Here is a 17,278-nt window from a genome sequence, read left to right as displayed (position 1 = left end):
TTTATGTAAGCCGAATTAGAATGCTCAAAAAAGTTGAAATTTCTCTTTCACATTTTTAAATTTAAATTATTCAATTCCATTTCTTATTTTCATTATGAAATGGGCGATTCTAATGGGTTCTATTCACCGCTGAGTGACACTTGGGGCTCGCTTTGTCGCAGGGTGCAATGACATGACAGACGAATCTTTGCAAGCCCCAGCGATGTCTTTTGAGGGTGCTCCACTGGTGTTTCGAGTGGCAATTTCGTGTTTTAAAATGCGTAAAAAATCATAAAAAATTACAACAATACTCTGTCTAGGAAATGAATGTTACAACTACAAGTAAAAAAATAATTTATCATAGTATAGATGAATGGAAGAAGCAGAATACAAAGTCGTCTTTATGACGGCCGCGTGGCGCAGTGGGTAGTGCCCTGCTTTCTGCATCCACAGCCGTGGGTTCGATTCCCACAACTGGAAAATATTTGTGTGATGAGCATGGGTGTTTTCCAGTGTCTGTGTGTATTTATACATTATATAAGTATTTATATGTAGTATATAAATGTATATTAATATTATATATTAACTATCTTAGTACCCATAACACAAGCTACTCTGTATGCTTACTTTGGGGCTAGATAGTTATGTGTATTGTTTAAGTATATTTATTATTTATATATTTATCGCTTGGTAGCGATTTCATCCAGGCAACGTTGTAGAGTCAACATCTCCTGAGGATGCTCCGGTTTCGGGGTGAAACGTACGTAGAGAGTATTTTGTCGGACCTGGGTGACGTTGTCCCATGGGTTCGTCGGCTTTTCGCGGATGATAGCAAAATAAATAAATTTTTATATTCATCATGAACTTCCGCAAATAACGCCTGTTTCTATCCAATATTTAAAACCATGCAGGTCATTACAGGTATATTTAGCGATATTAAAAATCCAAAAAAAAAAAAAATTTTCACACAATTTAAAACTTATGAATGTTATTTAAACGGGTACATACCACGATAAAACGATGAGATTTTTATTGTCGATATTTCGACCCAGTTGCATGGATCGTGGTCACGACGGGACTGAAGTTGCGAGATGAGAAGTGAAGTCAGCTGTTAGGGGCAAAATCGATCTACCCTCTTTCTTGATTCGAAAATACAAAAATTTCAATCGGGAAGATGGTTTCAAACTAGCCAGCGAGTGGAACCCGGTGGTAGAATTGTGCAAACCAAGAGGGCGCCGCGATACGCATAATAACAAAAGCGATGTCGTGAGTGTGGTTTGCCTAAACAGCCAAAAACGCGAGATCGTTGAAAAAAGAAAAAGAACAAGAAAGAGGGTAGATCGATTTTGCCCCTAACACCTGACTTCACTTCTCATCTCGCAACTTCAGTCCCGTCGTGACCACGATCCATGCAACTGGGTCGAAATATCGACAATAAAAATCTCGTCGTTTTATCGTGGTATGTACCCGTTTAAATAACATTCATAATGAACAACCACGAAATAAGTTTAAAATCATTAATTGAAAACTTCTTATTATTATTTAAATAATGCAAGAAAATATTTTAACAGATATTTCACAATATAATCAAAACTACTACTAGCGTTGACGCTGCAAAATTAATTTCAGTATTATTGAAGACCACAATAGCTTTCAATCATTGGTTTGTCGAGGACACCACAGAGTTCTCTAATTTATTGTGACCTGATTATTATTGAGGTCGGAGGGTAATTATTATCACTGTCATTAAATTAACACACCATTGCCAATGACAGAGCGACTATGCGACTGATATCTTCACTACAATGTATGTCCCTATGTATGCTTATATCTTTAAAACTACGCCACGGATTTTGATGCGGTTTAATAGAGTGATTAAAGAGGAAGGTTTATAAGTATAACTAACGACCCGCCCCGGCTTCGCACGGGTGCAATGCTGATACTAAATACGCTACAGAAAAACTGTGAAAGTTGTATATAAAAATATAGCGGCCCGCTCCGGCTTCGCTCGGGTGTCACACTAATATTATAAAGGCGTATTATTATTTAGTTTGTGTCTAAGTGTGTGTGTATGTTTGTTCCTCCTTTACGCTGCGGCTGCTGAAGCGATTTGGCTGAAATTTGGAATGAAAATAGATTTCACTCTGGATTAAAACATAGGCTAATTTCCATTCCGGAAAAATCCATGGTTCTCGTGAGATTTGTGAAAAACTGCATTCCACGCGGACGAAGTCGCGGGCGTCCGCTAGTTACTAATATTATAGAGAGCTAAAATGGCTTTTCGCTAGTATGGGTTCTAATTTGCCTTACCACCTATTTACCTATAATATTATGTACAGTTTTATAATGGCATAAGTCACAAGATTATGGGCAACAATCTAGTACAGTTTTCTTGGGTTTCTTGAATATATGGCATAACTGGACTATACCATTTACGAGTATTTGTAATTCTTTTTATATCTGTGTACCGTCCATACCCCGTATACAACTTTTTTTTACTGAAATTAAAACAAATAAGTTAATAATTTCCTTTGATCGATCTCACCTTTTACAAGACCTAAACTCTTTTTTTGTTATCATGGAAAGAATTCCTGGCACCAAAGTTATTCTAGTTAATTTCATGCACTTCGGGGTTTTTAAAAATTTTAATTTTAATTATGACACAATGGCTGCAGAGCGTAGATTGATAAGTAGTTCTGAATTTAGACTATCAATGTCTCTTATTATCAATGTAAGGGGGCATAAGGTCGACCGGAACAATGCTATCGTTTTATATGAAGAATGTTGTCATCACTATATTTGACGAATGACGAATTACCTACTTATGTAAAGCATTGATCTGTCTTTTCAATTTTTTTGAGCTCAGAGGTGGCTCTGAATAGAGAAAGCAACAAAGAATTAATTGATTATTATGAAACACGGCTGAAACTCACATTGGAAGTTTGGATCATTGCAAGAACCAGCTCATGACTTCGGACCCTGTATGGGTTCGAAACTAGTCAGGCATACTCCAACGCTGTATCAGGTGAGTTTTAGTTGAGTGAGTAGTTTAATAAAATACTAGCAGACGCCCCGCGGGATTACCTCGTAGTTCCCGTTCCTATGTAGAAATACGAGGATAAAATATAGTTTATGACGCTCATAAATAACGTGGTTTTCAATTGGTAAGTTTTTAAAATTGGTTCTGAAGATCTAGAGATTACCCATACAACTTTAAAAAAATTACCTCTATTATGATATTAGTAAGTATAGTATAAATCTAACGGACGCCCACGACTACGTCCGCGTGGAAATCAATGTAACCTTTCAAGCCCTATTTCAGCACTAATTAAGAGGTTTAATTTTAAAAAATTTTGAATTACATAATATTTCGTATTTTTTTATGATTTATGAAAAAAAATTTAAAATTGTTACTCTAAAAATGAAGGATTTTCCGTACAAACTTTCAACCCCTATTTCACCCCCTTCTTATTATATTTTCGCAACAAAAAGTATCCTTTAACCTTCTCCGTATTATGGTCTTAAACCATGCCAAGTTGCATTTGAATTCAAAACACGGACAGACAGACAAAAAATCAAAAAAAAATTTTGGCTTCAGTATCAATTGTATAATGCCCTTCAACAAAAATTTTCAAAATATCTTCAATGTACAGAATGTTCAAAATGTACAGTATTCGTATTATAAGTATAGATTCTAGATGGCGCTGTCGTCCGTTATGCCACGCTAACGTTTGTTGTTACAAATGGTACAAGTAAAATCTCAAATTGCGAATAAATGTGTAGAATTCGACCAATTTTATTATAAGTAGATATTAGTGTATTAGGTAGATGAAGTGCCAATTTTGACAATGCCTTTTTCTCTTTCGATCTTTGGTGAATTGTGCACTCTTGATAAAATGGTTGTGGTTACTCGGATCAGTTTTAATAATCTACTGCACCACTAATTTGAGCACTTCTTCAATTTCGCAGTCCCAGTACTTCACACCTTCTTGCTTCCTTCTTCTTGCTGTCATCACCAGTATTTTTATTTGTCCCTACTCCTTAGTACGTTGTTTGTATTATCCTAAATTAAAAGAAATTAATTACCCGATTTACGTGTCCTTTTTAAATGTAAAGAGAGTAAAATTAACTCACATAAAGCGGTATAATTAACTCATTCATAATAATTAACATAATTTCATTCCGAGCTGCGTCGGTTCGTTAATAAAAATAGTCCAATTCGTGCTGTAGCGTTCTGTAGCGATGTTTTGTAATTCGACAGTGCGAGATCCGAATTCGTCTCTCGTCCGTTCTGGAGTGAAGCACGTAAAATAGTGTAATTAATTCGACTTTAACAATGTCTTTTTTATGTTGTATGTTTTTGACGTGACAACGTCTTATAATTCGATGGAGCCGGCTCCACACGTCGTCGACGTCATGCGTCGTTCCCTCGTTCTAGGGTTGCCAACTTTTTTACAAGAAATAAAGTATATTCAGGGCTATGTAGATTAAACAGTATTTTTGAAAAACGAACATTTTCTTTTGACAAATGCAACCTTTCCATCAGTATTTTCTTATGACGTTGTCACGTTCAACTATCGTCAGTAAACCGACTTTACAGACAACCGATTTTTTTAAAGGCTTCCGCTTGACTATGATCTTGTCTGATGGAAAGCAATGATGAGGTCTAACATAAAACGCGCTTGTCTAGAAGATACATATTCACTCTTGCCTTGAAGGTGCTCAAATTGTACGTGTCAGGATACACAGACGCTGGAAGAGATTCCACATCTTAGCAAGTTCTTATTAGGAACGTTTAAGCAAAATTCCATCCAGCCGTTTGGGCTGTGGGGCGTACCAAAGAAATGGACATACATACACACATACAAACATACCCACATATACGCGCGAAAAATATTACCCTCCTTCTGACGCAGTCGAGTAAAAACTAGAAGAGTCGGCCAGAACCCCAAAATTTAACCTTTAAAAGATCTAATTAGAAAAAAATCGATTTAAAAGCCTGTCCTTTGTTTCCAGTATTGTGCGCATCACTAACTCAAACCAACCCATTATGCATTCCAAGAGGAAGCGAGCAAAAAGTGTGCAAAAAGTGTGCAAAAAGTGTACAAAAAGTGGCACATCCGGAACGCCCGCGGCCTCGTTGCCAGGCGTTCAGACAGAATTCAAATTAACCACTTCATATTCCGGGATGTACCTACATAGTTACCCACTCATAGCTTCATTGGTGCTTCAAACTCTACTGATGCAACGTTTTGTCGCTTCTTTTTTTTATTCTATGACAAGTTAGCTCTTGGCTCTCACATCTTACGACGCAGTCAAAGATGGTAGCGGGCGCAATGGTATGCGCGGTGGATTTACAAGACGGAGGTCCTGGGTTCTATCCCCGGCTGGGCTGATTGAGGTTTTCTTAATTGGTCCAGGTCTGGCTGGTGGGAGGCTTCGGCCGTGGCTAGTTACCACCTTACCGGCAAAGACGTACCGCTAAGCGATTTAACGTTCCGGTACGATGTCGTGTAAAAACCGATAGGTGTGTGGATTTTCAAGCCCCTCCTGACAAGTTAGCCCCCTTCCATCATCACTCACCATCAGGTGAGATTGTAGTCAAGGGTTTACCTGTAAAGAGTAAAAAATAAGTAAAAGTTTGACTATTTGAAATGACTCTACCACCAGTTCGTAGAGCAGGTTCTGCTCTAACCACAAATCTGAGAGATACCCTAAAAATTGCAGAAATTAGGTAAAAAAGTTCTATCATCCTGAGCGCCGGCCAGCGTCCTCTGATACCGGCGTTCAAACAAAATTCTAATTAACCACTTCATATTCAGGTTTACGTTCGCGGGAACAGTCACATAGCCCGCAGCACGTAGAACAAAGGTACCTAGGCTTTGCTACGGAATAATATAGTTACGTTCCGTTTTAGCTTGTGAGATTAAACTTTTGGCGAAATACCACAATATATATATAAATAGCATAATTTCTGTAGTCTGTTCTGTCTATGGCTTTTTTCTTTGACAAAGCTGAAGTTTTATTTTAAAACTTTTTGGAGTTTACTTCTTAAGTATCGATTTTTAATACATTGCCCCCGGTATGAAAAAAATATGCGCAACCTATTCTGCGCACCTCTCAACGTGCACTGCCGCTATCAGCACGGCGCGGCCTGCTGCACCTCGGTTGCGCACCTTTCAGTTTTCAGGCGCGAGTATTGAGACGTACATAACATACACCTATTTAGACAGTCGATCTGAAAGAGCTGACACACACTTTTTTGAAACACAAGAGGACAAAATTCAAAATATTTGAACACAAGAAAGAGCCATATGCCTACCTAGGTAAGTATATTGTTGAGTCCACTGTTCTGATATTCGTTTCATTCATTATAGCGACACTTTGGCCACTAACAGGCTGTTGGATCAAAAGTAGGATCATTGAAGGATCCACAAATTGTGTAGAAATACCTAGAGAGCCATGATCCAGTATTCAGGGCTGCCTAGGTATCTCTACATAATTATATAAAAAAAACTAGCGGACGCCCGCGACTTCGTCTGCGTGAAACCCTACTACTACGCCTACCCCTACCTTACCCAGACAGACAGACAGACAATCGACCACTAATCACCCCCTGATAATTATTTTGGAAATATATTTCATGTACAGAATTGACCTCTCTACAGATTTATTATAAGTATAGATATCGTAACTAAAATCCAAGGATCTCCTTATTTGGATTGTATAAACAAAAATTAAGTATCTTTATTGACTTTAAAAAATTTGAAAGAGCTAATTTTGAAGTTATTTAATAAGAAATCTTAAACGAGAAAACAAACACACACCTCGCATATAAGGATTCTCAAACGGGATAGAAATGAAAATAAGAAACTTCCTAAGTGTGAAGTGCAATAAGGGAGAATAACACCAACAATGACTTTCAAAATGCACTGCGGTTAATAAGTTCACGAAATCTACTTGAACTTTAAGCGTTTACTTGAAACTTGTAAACTTAAATAATAGTAGGAGAGCCGAAGAGGGGATTTTTGCAGTTACTCGAGCACTGCAGACAAACATAAGGGACTATACCTTGCACGTTGTTGAGTACCTCCATAAAGCCCTTAATAATAATGGGTACGTTTAGGACAACCAAAAAAAAAACTAACTTCAAATATACTCAACCAGCACGTCAGATAAGGATGTAGTCAGTTAATTACTAAAAAGTGTGCATTTCAAAAATCTAACGATTTGAACGTAATGTAATGACGTTACTTTTGGAAAGATTTAGATATAGGATGGTCCCAAAGTGACAAAATAAAACCCTTATATTTACGTTTACGTTCTCGAGTTACGAACACGATTAATTTTTTACTTATTTTGAAGGATCTGATTAATGGCTATAATCTTCTGACAATTTCAGTAAGCCAAGGTAATAATAAAAATTGCTTTTAAATTCTGTAGTTTTTTTTTATCGCTAAAAGCGAAAAAAGTAAACAACCATTTATCCTTCCTACCATTTAATCTGCCAAATGTAATTGAACCCCATGACGCTTTAGTAACTGCAAATGTAGCATCCCGGGCTCCCCTACTATAACGCTTATGCACATTATAGAAATAGCGCACTCATAGTTCAGGACTGGAAGTTCATCCAAAGGAACAAAAGATGCCTTTGAAAGCGACTGCTCTTTCCTTCACACGACCCCGTTTTTTTTAAAAAGCAACTTTATTGTTTTTATGAAAAGAGGTCATTTTCCAGTGAGTGCGTGGAAAGTAAGGTAGATATAGGGTTGTTGACGCTTAGGAAACTTAATCAATATATTTTTTTTATTTTGTCAATTTGTTAGCTAAGATATGAGCTTTGCCTTCGATTCTGAAGGGCGTAGGTTCGAATCCGGTCCGGGGCATGCACCTCCAACTTCTCAGATATGTGCATATTAAAATAAAATATCATGTGCCTCAAACGGTGACGGAAAAACATCGTGGGAAAACCTGCATATCTGAGAGTTTTCTTAATTCTCTACGTATGTGAAGTCTGCCAATCCGCATTGGGCCAGCGTGGTGGACTAAGGCCTAACCCTTCTCATTCTGAGACGAGACTCGAGCTCAGCAGTGAGCCGAATATGGTTTGATAATGGTATGGCGGTTTCCTCACTATGTTTTTCTTTCACCATTTGAGACACGTGATATTTAATTTCTTAAAATGCACACAACTGAAAACTTGGAGGTACATGCACCAGATTCGAAACCATACCCTCCTGAATCGGAGGCAGAGGTCATATCCACTAAGCTATCACGGCTCAATTAAATATCTATTTTATTAACAGGTGCAATAATGATGAATTTTATTGTACAAATAATATTAAGGCTATATTAGTGGTGACAACCCTACGCGAGACGCAAATACTCCTCTTTGAAAATTGTTAATGAACGAAATCATTAGCACTGAAAATTTCGCAAAGATAAAATACTTTCACATTAAATATTCTCAGTTGTTTTTCGAACACTTTGTAATTGAAAACTTGCTCAAGGCGAGCAAATACAAGAGACTTCCAAGGGGGATTAATTAAAAATTATAATACTTTTTACGGGCTTCTTCAACGAAATTTGAAATAAAAGAATTAAACTACATCTGAAAGAATTTGAAGACCAAAATGAGGGAGAGGAGCGATGAATTAACGAATTATTTTTTTACTAGCGAACGTTCCTGCGTAATTCCCGTTCCCATGGGGATACGGGAATAAAATGCTAAAATACCTACATTTCTAGCTGATATTATAGCTTTCTATTTGTGAAAATGTTTATTGGTTTAGCTGTTAACGCGCAACAAAGCACTGCTCAGATGTTTGGTGGGCATTCTCACCTAACCTAAAATAGCTTTAAGTAATTCCTGCTGGCCTGTTCACTAATTTGGTATTTATCAACAATCTATTAAAATAGACATCAAATCAACTGAGAAATGTAATCTACCTACTGTATGATATCCACGAAGTGTTGTCAGTAGGCACTGGGTGACAGTTGTTACATAGAACCTCAATCGAAATTCTATACCAATATTATAAAGCTGAAGAGTTTGTTTGTTTGAACGCGCTAATCTCAGGAACTACAGGTCCGATTTGAAAAATTCTTTCAGTGTTGAATAGCCAATTTTTTTATATTATCCCCGTACTCCTACAGGAATGGGAACCATGCGGGTGAAATCGCGCGGCGTCATCTAGTTTCGTATGTAAGTCAACTAACATACTTCATGTTAGTGAATTAGCCTACTCTTTCTGTATTGTTGTTAGTAAAATAAAAGCCACATACATCACACATGGGTAGGTACTGTTTTTGTAATCGGTAGGTACCTATAAGAAGTTCAGTGCACTATCTTATTATTTAGCACATAATCAACTATGAGGAAGATTGTGAAGGTCAACATATTAAACCATACGTAGGTTAATACATAATAATAGAATAAAAAGCCATAGAATATTCTATTTTCGGAAGACGATTTGACTTTGGTTGTAGTGCTAAGGTGAACAGACAGACTCATAAGGATGTGTGTTACTCAATCACACACAACGGCTGAACGAATTTGGATAAAACTTACCCAAAGACCCAGACCCAGAGATAGATTTAGGAATAATATAAATAAAATAAATAAATAAAAATGGTTGATTTCAGTAACATTAACCAGTAACAAATAATACAAGGCTAGAGTCTTCTTTTAAGAGTTGTTCACTTCTGTGACAGAAGACTCCGCTCTTCCTTAACAAGCAGTAATGATTTTTTTTTAATATAGGACATTTTGGCCCCTCATCGGAAAGATCGGAGCCGTGATAGCCCAGTGGATATGACCTCTGCCTCCGATTCCGAAGGGCGTAGGTTCGAATCCGGTCCGGGGCATGCACCTCCAATTTTTCAGTTGTGTGCATTTTAAGAAATTATTTATCACGTGTCTCAAACGGCGAAGGAAAACATCGTGAGGAAACCTGCACACCAGAGAATTTTCTTAATTCTCTGCGTGTGTGAATACAGCCAATACGCATTGGGCCAGCGTGGTAGACTATTGCTCTAAGCCCTCTAATTCTGAGAGGAGACTCGAGCTCAGCAGTGAGCCGAATATGGGTTGATAATGATGATGATGATGATCGGAAAGCTGTTGAGTTGAGTGTTGTGACTCTGCAAATGGTCATAGGACATCAAGCGGGTTACAGGGAACCGCTGGATGCTGGCGGCTCGAGATCGTGTTATTTGGATGTCCTTAGTGGCTTATGTTCAGCAATTGACGGTCTCCGTGGCACAGTGGTATGCGCAGTGGATTTACAAAAACGGAGAACCTGGGTTCGATCCCCGGCTGGGTAGATTGACATTTTCTTAATTTATCCAGGTCTGGCTGGTGGGAGACTTCGGCCGTGGCTATTTACCACCCTACCGGCAAAGACGTACCGCCAAGCGATTTAGCGTTCCGGTACGATGTCGTGTAGAGACCGAAAGGGGTGTGGATTTTCATCTTCCTCCTAACAAGTTAGCCCGCTTCCATCTTAGACTGCATCATCACTTACCATCAGGTGAGATTGTAGTCAAGGGCTAACTAGAAAAGAATGAAAAAAAAATGTTCGTCCATCGATTGATAATGATGATAATGGCACATTTTTTGCGCAAATTTTCCACAAAAATGGGATCAACATGTTCGGGGACAACAATTCGTAGATAACTGATTAACCTACTTATAATAAATGCGAAAGTGAGTTTGTTTGTTTGTTAAAATTTCACGACTAAGCCGATTTTGAAAATTGTTTCAACACTGGAAAGCTAGGTTATCAGCCAATTACTTAGGCTATTTTAATTACCGAATTCCTATAGGATTATGGACTGCGTGTGTGAAACTACACAAAACAAAACGGGTGCTTACCATCTGCTTTTTATCAATAAATTGAAAATTAGTGAACCAAATTCAGTGTTATTTCGAGGGTAGGAAATATTCGTAGCAGTTCAAAAAATTTTGGTTCCGAGGTCCGAATCCAAAACTATCCGAAAACTAAATTGCAAGCAGACAAACTGGGCATTTTCATCGATATAAATCGTTAGATGGGCCACTCCATACTAAAGAATGTACAATTTTATGTCATTACCCAAAGACGTGCACACACATCTTATCTTAGTACGTAACAAGCGCATGCTGTGAGTGGACGTGGACTTAAAAAAAATATTTACTGTTTTTTCTTATTTTAATCTCATATTTGTGCCATTTCATTTTAGAAGTGTAAAAACACAAGCCACAACATGAATAAAGAGAAATATGTTACAAGTGATGACGTACTCCATGTGCGAAACCAATAACAATTCCGCGACGCTTTGAGGCCCATCTAACGATCTACGATCGATGGGCATTTTTATAGTAGGTAGGTAGGTATATTTATAGTATTTGTCACATTATTATTGAAAAGAACCTTTCCATGTGGGGAAACACTTGTGAATTGTGATGAATACCAATTAGCAAGTCTGGTCTCTGAGAGTTATACTCTATAATATAAAGGATCACTCGCTAACTGAATCACTTCAGTCGTAGAAAACCTACAAATATGGCAGTTTACGTAAGTTACGTTTACGTTCACTATTAAAAATGTTTTGTTAGTAATCACACTAAAATTATATTATAGGCGAAAGTTTGTGTGTCTTAGTGTAGGTACCTAATTACAAAAGTACCTAATCTCCTTCACGTCGCAACTACTGAACCGATTTGGCTGTTGGAAAATTGATAGATTATACCCAGGATTAACATATAAGCTACTTTTTTTTATATCGTCAAAGTGGTGTTATCGTGTTCCCAAGGAATTCAGAAAAGCAAAACTCAACCAATCATTTCTACATTTTTGTTTTGGTCTATGGTCTATGGAGTATGGTCGACACATTTGTAATAATAAATCATTGCTAATAGGTACCTACATAATAAAAAATAAAAAATCCATCTTTTTGATACCTCTTCTAGGTTAAACCCACGGATATAAAAAAGCGAAGCTTTAAGTTTAGAATCATTGAATTCAGATGAATTTTGGTACCACCTACAGTGATAAATGGTTGACTTATAGCAGAATTTATGCTAAATTTATACCGAAAAAATCCACTTTGTTTTTGACACGTTACTCTACTAGTTTAATCGATTCTATTATGAAAATCAATATTTATTTACTTATTTAGATATATCTCTCTTTTACAGAATACTCACACCATAAGTTTCTCTATAATTTTATTAATAGTATTCCAAAACTTAACAAATGGAATAGAAGTAACGGAAACAAATGAAAATCATAGAGAGCAAGAGAATCTTCAGCAACGGGAACGCGACGAAATACAAAATAATGATATTAAAAGCGAAAACATTGATGAGAATAATCATACGCGAGTGAAGAGACAGTTTGGTTTTGGTTACTATCCTTACTATGGAGCAGGTTAGTATGGAGGGGCGTTGCTAGCGTCGTATCAGCCGTATGAAAAGGTCTACAAATGCTAAAATTATTTATTTGGACGTTTCTAAAATTAACAAAATTAATAGACATGACATATCCGATCGACAACGTGATCAAGTGATGACTTTTTTGACAACCTCCGTGGCGCAGTGGTATGCGCGGTAGATTTACAAGACGAAGGTCCTGAATTCGATCCCCGGCTGGGCCGATTGAGGTTATCCTCAGTCATCCAGGTCTGGCTGGTGGGAGGCTTCGGCTGTGGCTAGGCCTAACCTACCGGCAAAGACATACCGCCAAGCGATTTAGCGTTCCGGTACGATGTCGTGTAGAAACCGAAAGGGGCGTGGATTGTCGTCCTCCTCCTAATAAGTTAGCCCGATTTCATTTTAGATTGTATCATTACTTAATATCAGGTGAGATTGTAGTCAAGGGCTAACTTGTAAAAAAAAATTGCTCTAACTTTTAAATATTGCCAATATTCCCGATACCCTTCAACTAGTCAGAACATACTGTGTTATATGTGTGTAAGTATGATAAGGGCGGCGAGCCGGGATCGAACCACCACCCCTCGGTGATGAGTCCGGACCCTTTACCACTGAGTTATTGAGGCTTTAAAAGACTAAAAGCTAAGTCAGTGCCTTTGATCAAACACTTTCCTTTATTCACAGGTTTTTACAGACGTCCACTACCGCTACCCATAGTTCTTGGGGGATTTGGCGGAGGTTTTGGGGGATACGGATCGCGAGGTTTCGGAGGTTTTGGATTTGGCGGTCGAGGTTTTGGAGGTAGAGGATTTGGAGGTAGAGGATTTGGCGGAAGAGGTTTTGGTGGACGAGGTTTCGGAGGTAGAGGTGGTTTTGGAGGTAGGGGTGGCTTTGGTGGACGTGGTCGCGGATAATAGGTTTTAAAAAATATTTTCTAATAAAAGTGTTAATGAAACATTATGGCTTTTATTTTATTCTTAACATGTACCTAACTTTTTAGCAGAATAACGATTTCTTATAGACATAAATACAATACAAACATTTAGGACTATTTCAATATATTCATAATAATCTTAGGAGTGCTAAGCGAAAATAAATCAAAGTGAAAAAAAAAATTGCCCTATAATCCAAAGCTGAGGACTCAATTTAAAAAAACTTAGTTAAGATCAAAATACGTCAATGTCAGCTTCTGCTGTCAATTCATAATTGTCATTTTCATTTGTCAAAAAATCAAAGTTCTTCAGCAGCTGAGCAGTGTTTTTAATTTTCGATTTCCATCAATAATCTATTCAGTTTAATTAATTTTGAAATAGAGAAAATATTTATTTGCATGTACAATGAGATACATTAGAAGTTTTACCAAATTACTTGCACCAGGAAGTCGGTTCACCAACAACTATAATCCGATAATGAGAGTTTGATTGCCGATAACATTTAGAAACAAGTTCAAGGGAACAAATTACCATAAAGCTGTTTGAAAATAATTTATATTTGCAATTAACATAATTATACTCACTTACCTTCAGTTGGATCTCACGCCTTCGTCGCTATGGAAGGAGCGTACGACGAAATAATCTCAGACAATCCATTTTTTATACAACTCAAAAATGAATATTCCAATGTGTTTCAACATTGTATTTCACAATCGTGGATAATATGCGTGCCGCGTATTGGTAGTTTGAACACTCGTGTGTTTACTGTAGAAGATTTCTGTGCACATGTGCTGGTTCCCAGTGACGAGTTACCAGAGACACACTATAGCACCCTCACAGAGAAGCAGGTGAGTGTTGCGAACAAAGTCATCACGCTCGAAGTCACCAAAGGTTTGCCTCTCCAGAGCCACATACTATTTGAGGAAACTTTCTACACCGAAGACTATATTAAATACAAGGTATGGTGTGTTGAAAGTCCTTTAGAGCCAAATGCAAAGTTGGACAACACAGTGACCAAAGATTGCTTGCTGTCCATTAATGATTGTATTGATTTACTGTGGACACAGGCTGCGGGACGTCAAGTCCTCGACCAAATTGAACAGAATATACAGTCGTTCATAAAAAAGCATTCCACTTTACCCACGGCCATTGCTCCACTGAGAGATGCTGTCAGCGAGTTGTACACACAATGCCTTCAAAGCACACTGCAGAACCGCAGACTCAGAGAGAAATGTAAAACATCTAAACATTTGTTGGAAAACATAAAACTGTCTGTGGAAAGCTACATGCAACATTTATTATTTGACTTGTTATTCAAACCTATTTGTACTATTTGTGCCTATGAAGACTCTCATCTAAATAAAAAGATAAGAAACATGTCAGATATTCAACTGAGAGACCTTGATATAAAGAAGGAATTGTATCATGCAGTGCCAAAAGCAAAACAGATTCTTTCTAAAATTGACACATACAACACAGTTCTAGAAAAGGTGTTATGTCTAAAACAGGCATTAAATGCAATCAACAAGATTGATGACAGCAATAATATTGTCCTATTAACTGCAGATGATTTACTACCTGTATTTGTGTTTTTGCTAATTAAATCAGGTTTGCCAAACTGGTATAGTCAACTTAAATACATGAAAGAATTCCGCTTTAGTGGTGTGGGTAAAGGAGACGGAGATGAAAGTGACTTTTTAATAACTACTTTAGAAGCTGTTATTGAACATATTCAGTCTGGTGCGTTAGCAGGTCCACCAAATCCCGAGTCCTATTATTATGAAAGTGATCTTACGGAAGACAACTTAAATACTTCTAAACGGAGAGGTAGCTTGACTGAATCAATCTCAACCTGTGACACAAACGGAAGAGAGGAAACCCTCGAATATATATTTGATTTAATCAAAGCAAACAACTCTGAACAAGTACAAATATTGCTAGAAAAGAATCAAAAACATTTAAATAGCATCCAACATGAGAGAAATGCTTTGAAATTTAATGCACTTGATAATATGGACAATGACGATGATGATGATGACGATGATGACTCTGACACAGAAATATATCAGAAACTATGTCACCCTCTATGTAACTGTAAAAAATGTTGCTCCAAGATATCTAAAAATCTTCTGAAGACTTCTCCAACTGTATCCTCAAGAGACAGCCATGGACTCACACCTTTGCATGTTGCCTCAGTGCATGGAAAAGCATCAGTAGTTGAAATCCTTATTGACATTGGTGCACAAATAAATGCAACTGATCTTAATGAATGCACACCTCTACATTATGCTGCATCCAGAGGACACCAAAATGCCCTGTTACTTTTACTACACTCTGGAGCTTCAATAAACAAGGAAAATATTGACAAAAATACACCATTGCATATGGCAGTGAATAATGGACATTTAAATTGTGTGAAAGCTCTAATATATTTTGCTGAACATGGTAGAAAGAAATTAAAAATAAATTGCACAAATGAAGTTGGCAATACACCTTTACATTTAGCTTCAAAATGGGGTTATGAAGGCATAGCAAAATTATTAATTGAAAATGGTGCAGAGCCTTCTATTCAGAATCGTAACAATAAAACTGCTTTTGACTATGCACACAATTTGAAGATCTTGCAAGTTCTTAAATCAAGTACCCCCAGTCTGTATGAATACATCCACATAACTAGTACAGATATCAAGACATTGAATTGCAAGACTGATAATCCTGTGACATTAAAACTGAACCATCTTAAAATAAAAAATAATGAAGCTAACAATGCATCAAAAACTGTTGAAAATTTGAAAAGGATTGAGAGAATTTTACAAGCCATATCTTATGGTGATGTGAAGCTTGCTTGTTTTTATATGAATATTAATTATGAAAATTATGCTAATGCCAAAAGCACAATAAACAAAAATCCATCATGCCATCCTTTATGTGAATGCCAATTTTGTAAGAAAACTCACCAAACAATATCTGACTTTGACGTTAACTTTACAGACTCCAATGGTTTCACAGCACTTCACTATGCATCTAGATATGGTTTAGATGAACTGTGCAATATTCTAGTTTTAAACAAAAGCAATGTCAATGCTTGTAATAAAAAAGGACAAACTCCTTTACATCTAGCAGCTATAAATAATAAGACTGTGGTAATAAGTTGTTTGCTTGATAATGGAGCAAATATAAATGCTTTAGATTTGTCAGGCAACACACCATTGCACGATGCAAGCGAAATGGGAAACATAGGAGCCACTAAAGTCTTACTGAACTATGGACCTAATATTACATTACTGAATGGATCTCAGAAATCAGCAATTGATGTAGCAAAAGAAAAACTCCACTTAACAGTCATAGATTTAATAGAAAAATATGCAAATAAAATTAACATACATAATCCAGTGTAATCAGATTTAACTATAAATCTTTGAAGATTGACTGCACTTTAAATGCAAATCAAGAGCCAACTTTAAAACATTACTGCAACTTCCTTAACTATTTAATCTGTATTTGACAAATAAAATGCAGACTTTCTCTAAAGACATTTAGATAAGCCAAAATTATAAAATCTAGTTTTTTATGACAGCTTTACTTACTAATATTAAGAAACCATGTTTTAGTGTTAAGTTAAATGTGTATTTCTACTGTTTTAAAAAAACAAGCATGCAAATATTTAGATAGATGAAGCACTTAATACATGCATAAGAATATATGCTTTACATGGGTTTTAGTAATTTTAAGCATAATTTTATTAACTTTGCGACTTTCTAACAAAACATAATAATATACTCATAAGAATTATTTGGAAAGGTGTGGATACATTAAAAAAGAAATGTAGAGATAAAAGACAAGAAGATATTACTAATGAATTATTGTTTTGTGTTCTGTTTAGCACAACTTTTTTATATTCACTTTAGTAGTTTTTGTAAGTGTGAAAATGTATGGGCACCCAGTACAAAAC

At 36.7% G+C, this 17,278-nt stretch overlaps 2 protein-coding genes across 2 annotated transcripts; both read left to right on the top strand.

Moving 5' to 3' along the window:
* The first annotated feature begins 11,073 nt into the window (after nt 1–11,073).
* On the top strand, nt 11,074–13,349 carry LOC112044794 (uncharacterized). The gene is made up of 3 exons (XM_024080757.2): nt 11,074–11,537; nt 12,161–12,392; nt 13,079–13,349. Exons 1-3 carry the CDS (start codon nt 11,526–11,528, stop codon nt 13,306–13,308), a joined length of 474 nt encoding a protein of 157 aa, XP_023936525.2. The 5' UTR covers nt 11,074–11,525; the 3' UTR covers nt 13,309–13,349.
* A 274-nt stretch (nt 13,350–13,623) lies between these two features.
* Nucleotides 13,624–16,726, top strand: LOC112044766 (ankyrin repeat domain-containing protein 27-like). The gene has a single exon (XM_024080721.2). The coding sequence runs from the start codon at nt 13,944–13,946 to the stop codon at nt 16,722–16,724; it is 2,781 nt and encodes a 926-aa protein (XP_023936489.2). The 5' UTR covers nt 13,624–13,943; the 3' UTR covers nt 16,725–16,726.
* The last annotated feature ends 552 nt before the right edge of the window (nt 16,727–17,278 follow it).

The sequence above is a fragment of the Bicyclus anynana genome, chromosome 11 (assembly GCF_947172395.1).
Source record: "Bicyclus anynana chromosome 11, ilBicAnyn1.1, whole genome shotgun sequence".
NCBI classification, from domain to species: Eukaryota; Metazoa; Arthropoda; class Insecta; order Lepidoptera; family Nymphalidae; genus Bicyclus; species Bicyclus anynana.
This window is presented reverse-complemented; position numbering and strand designations above follow the sequence as displayed.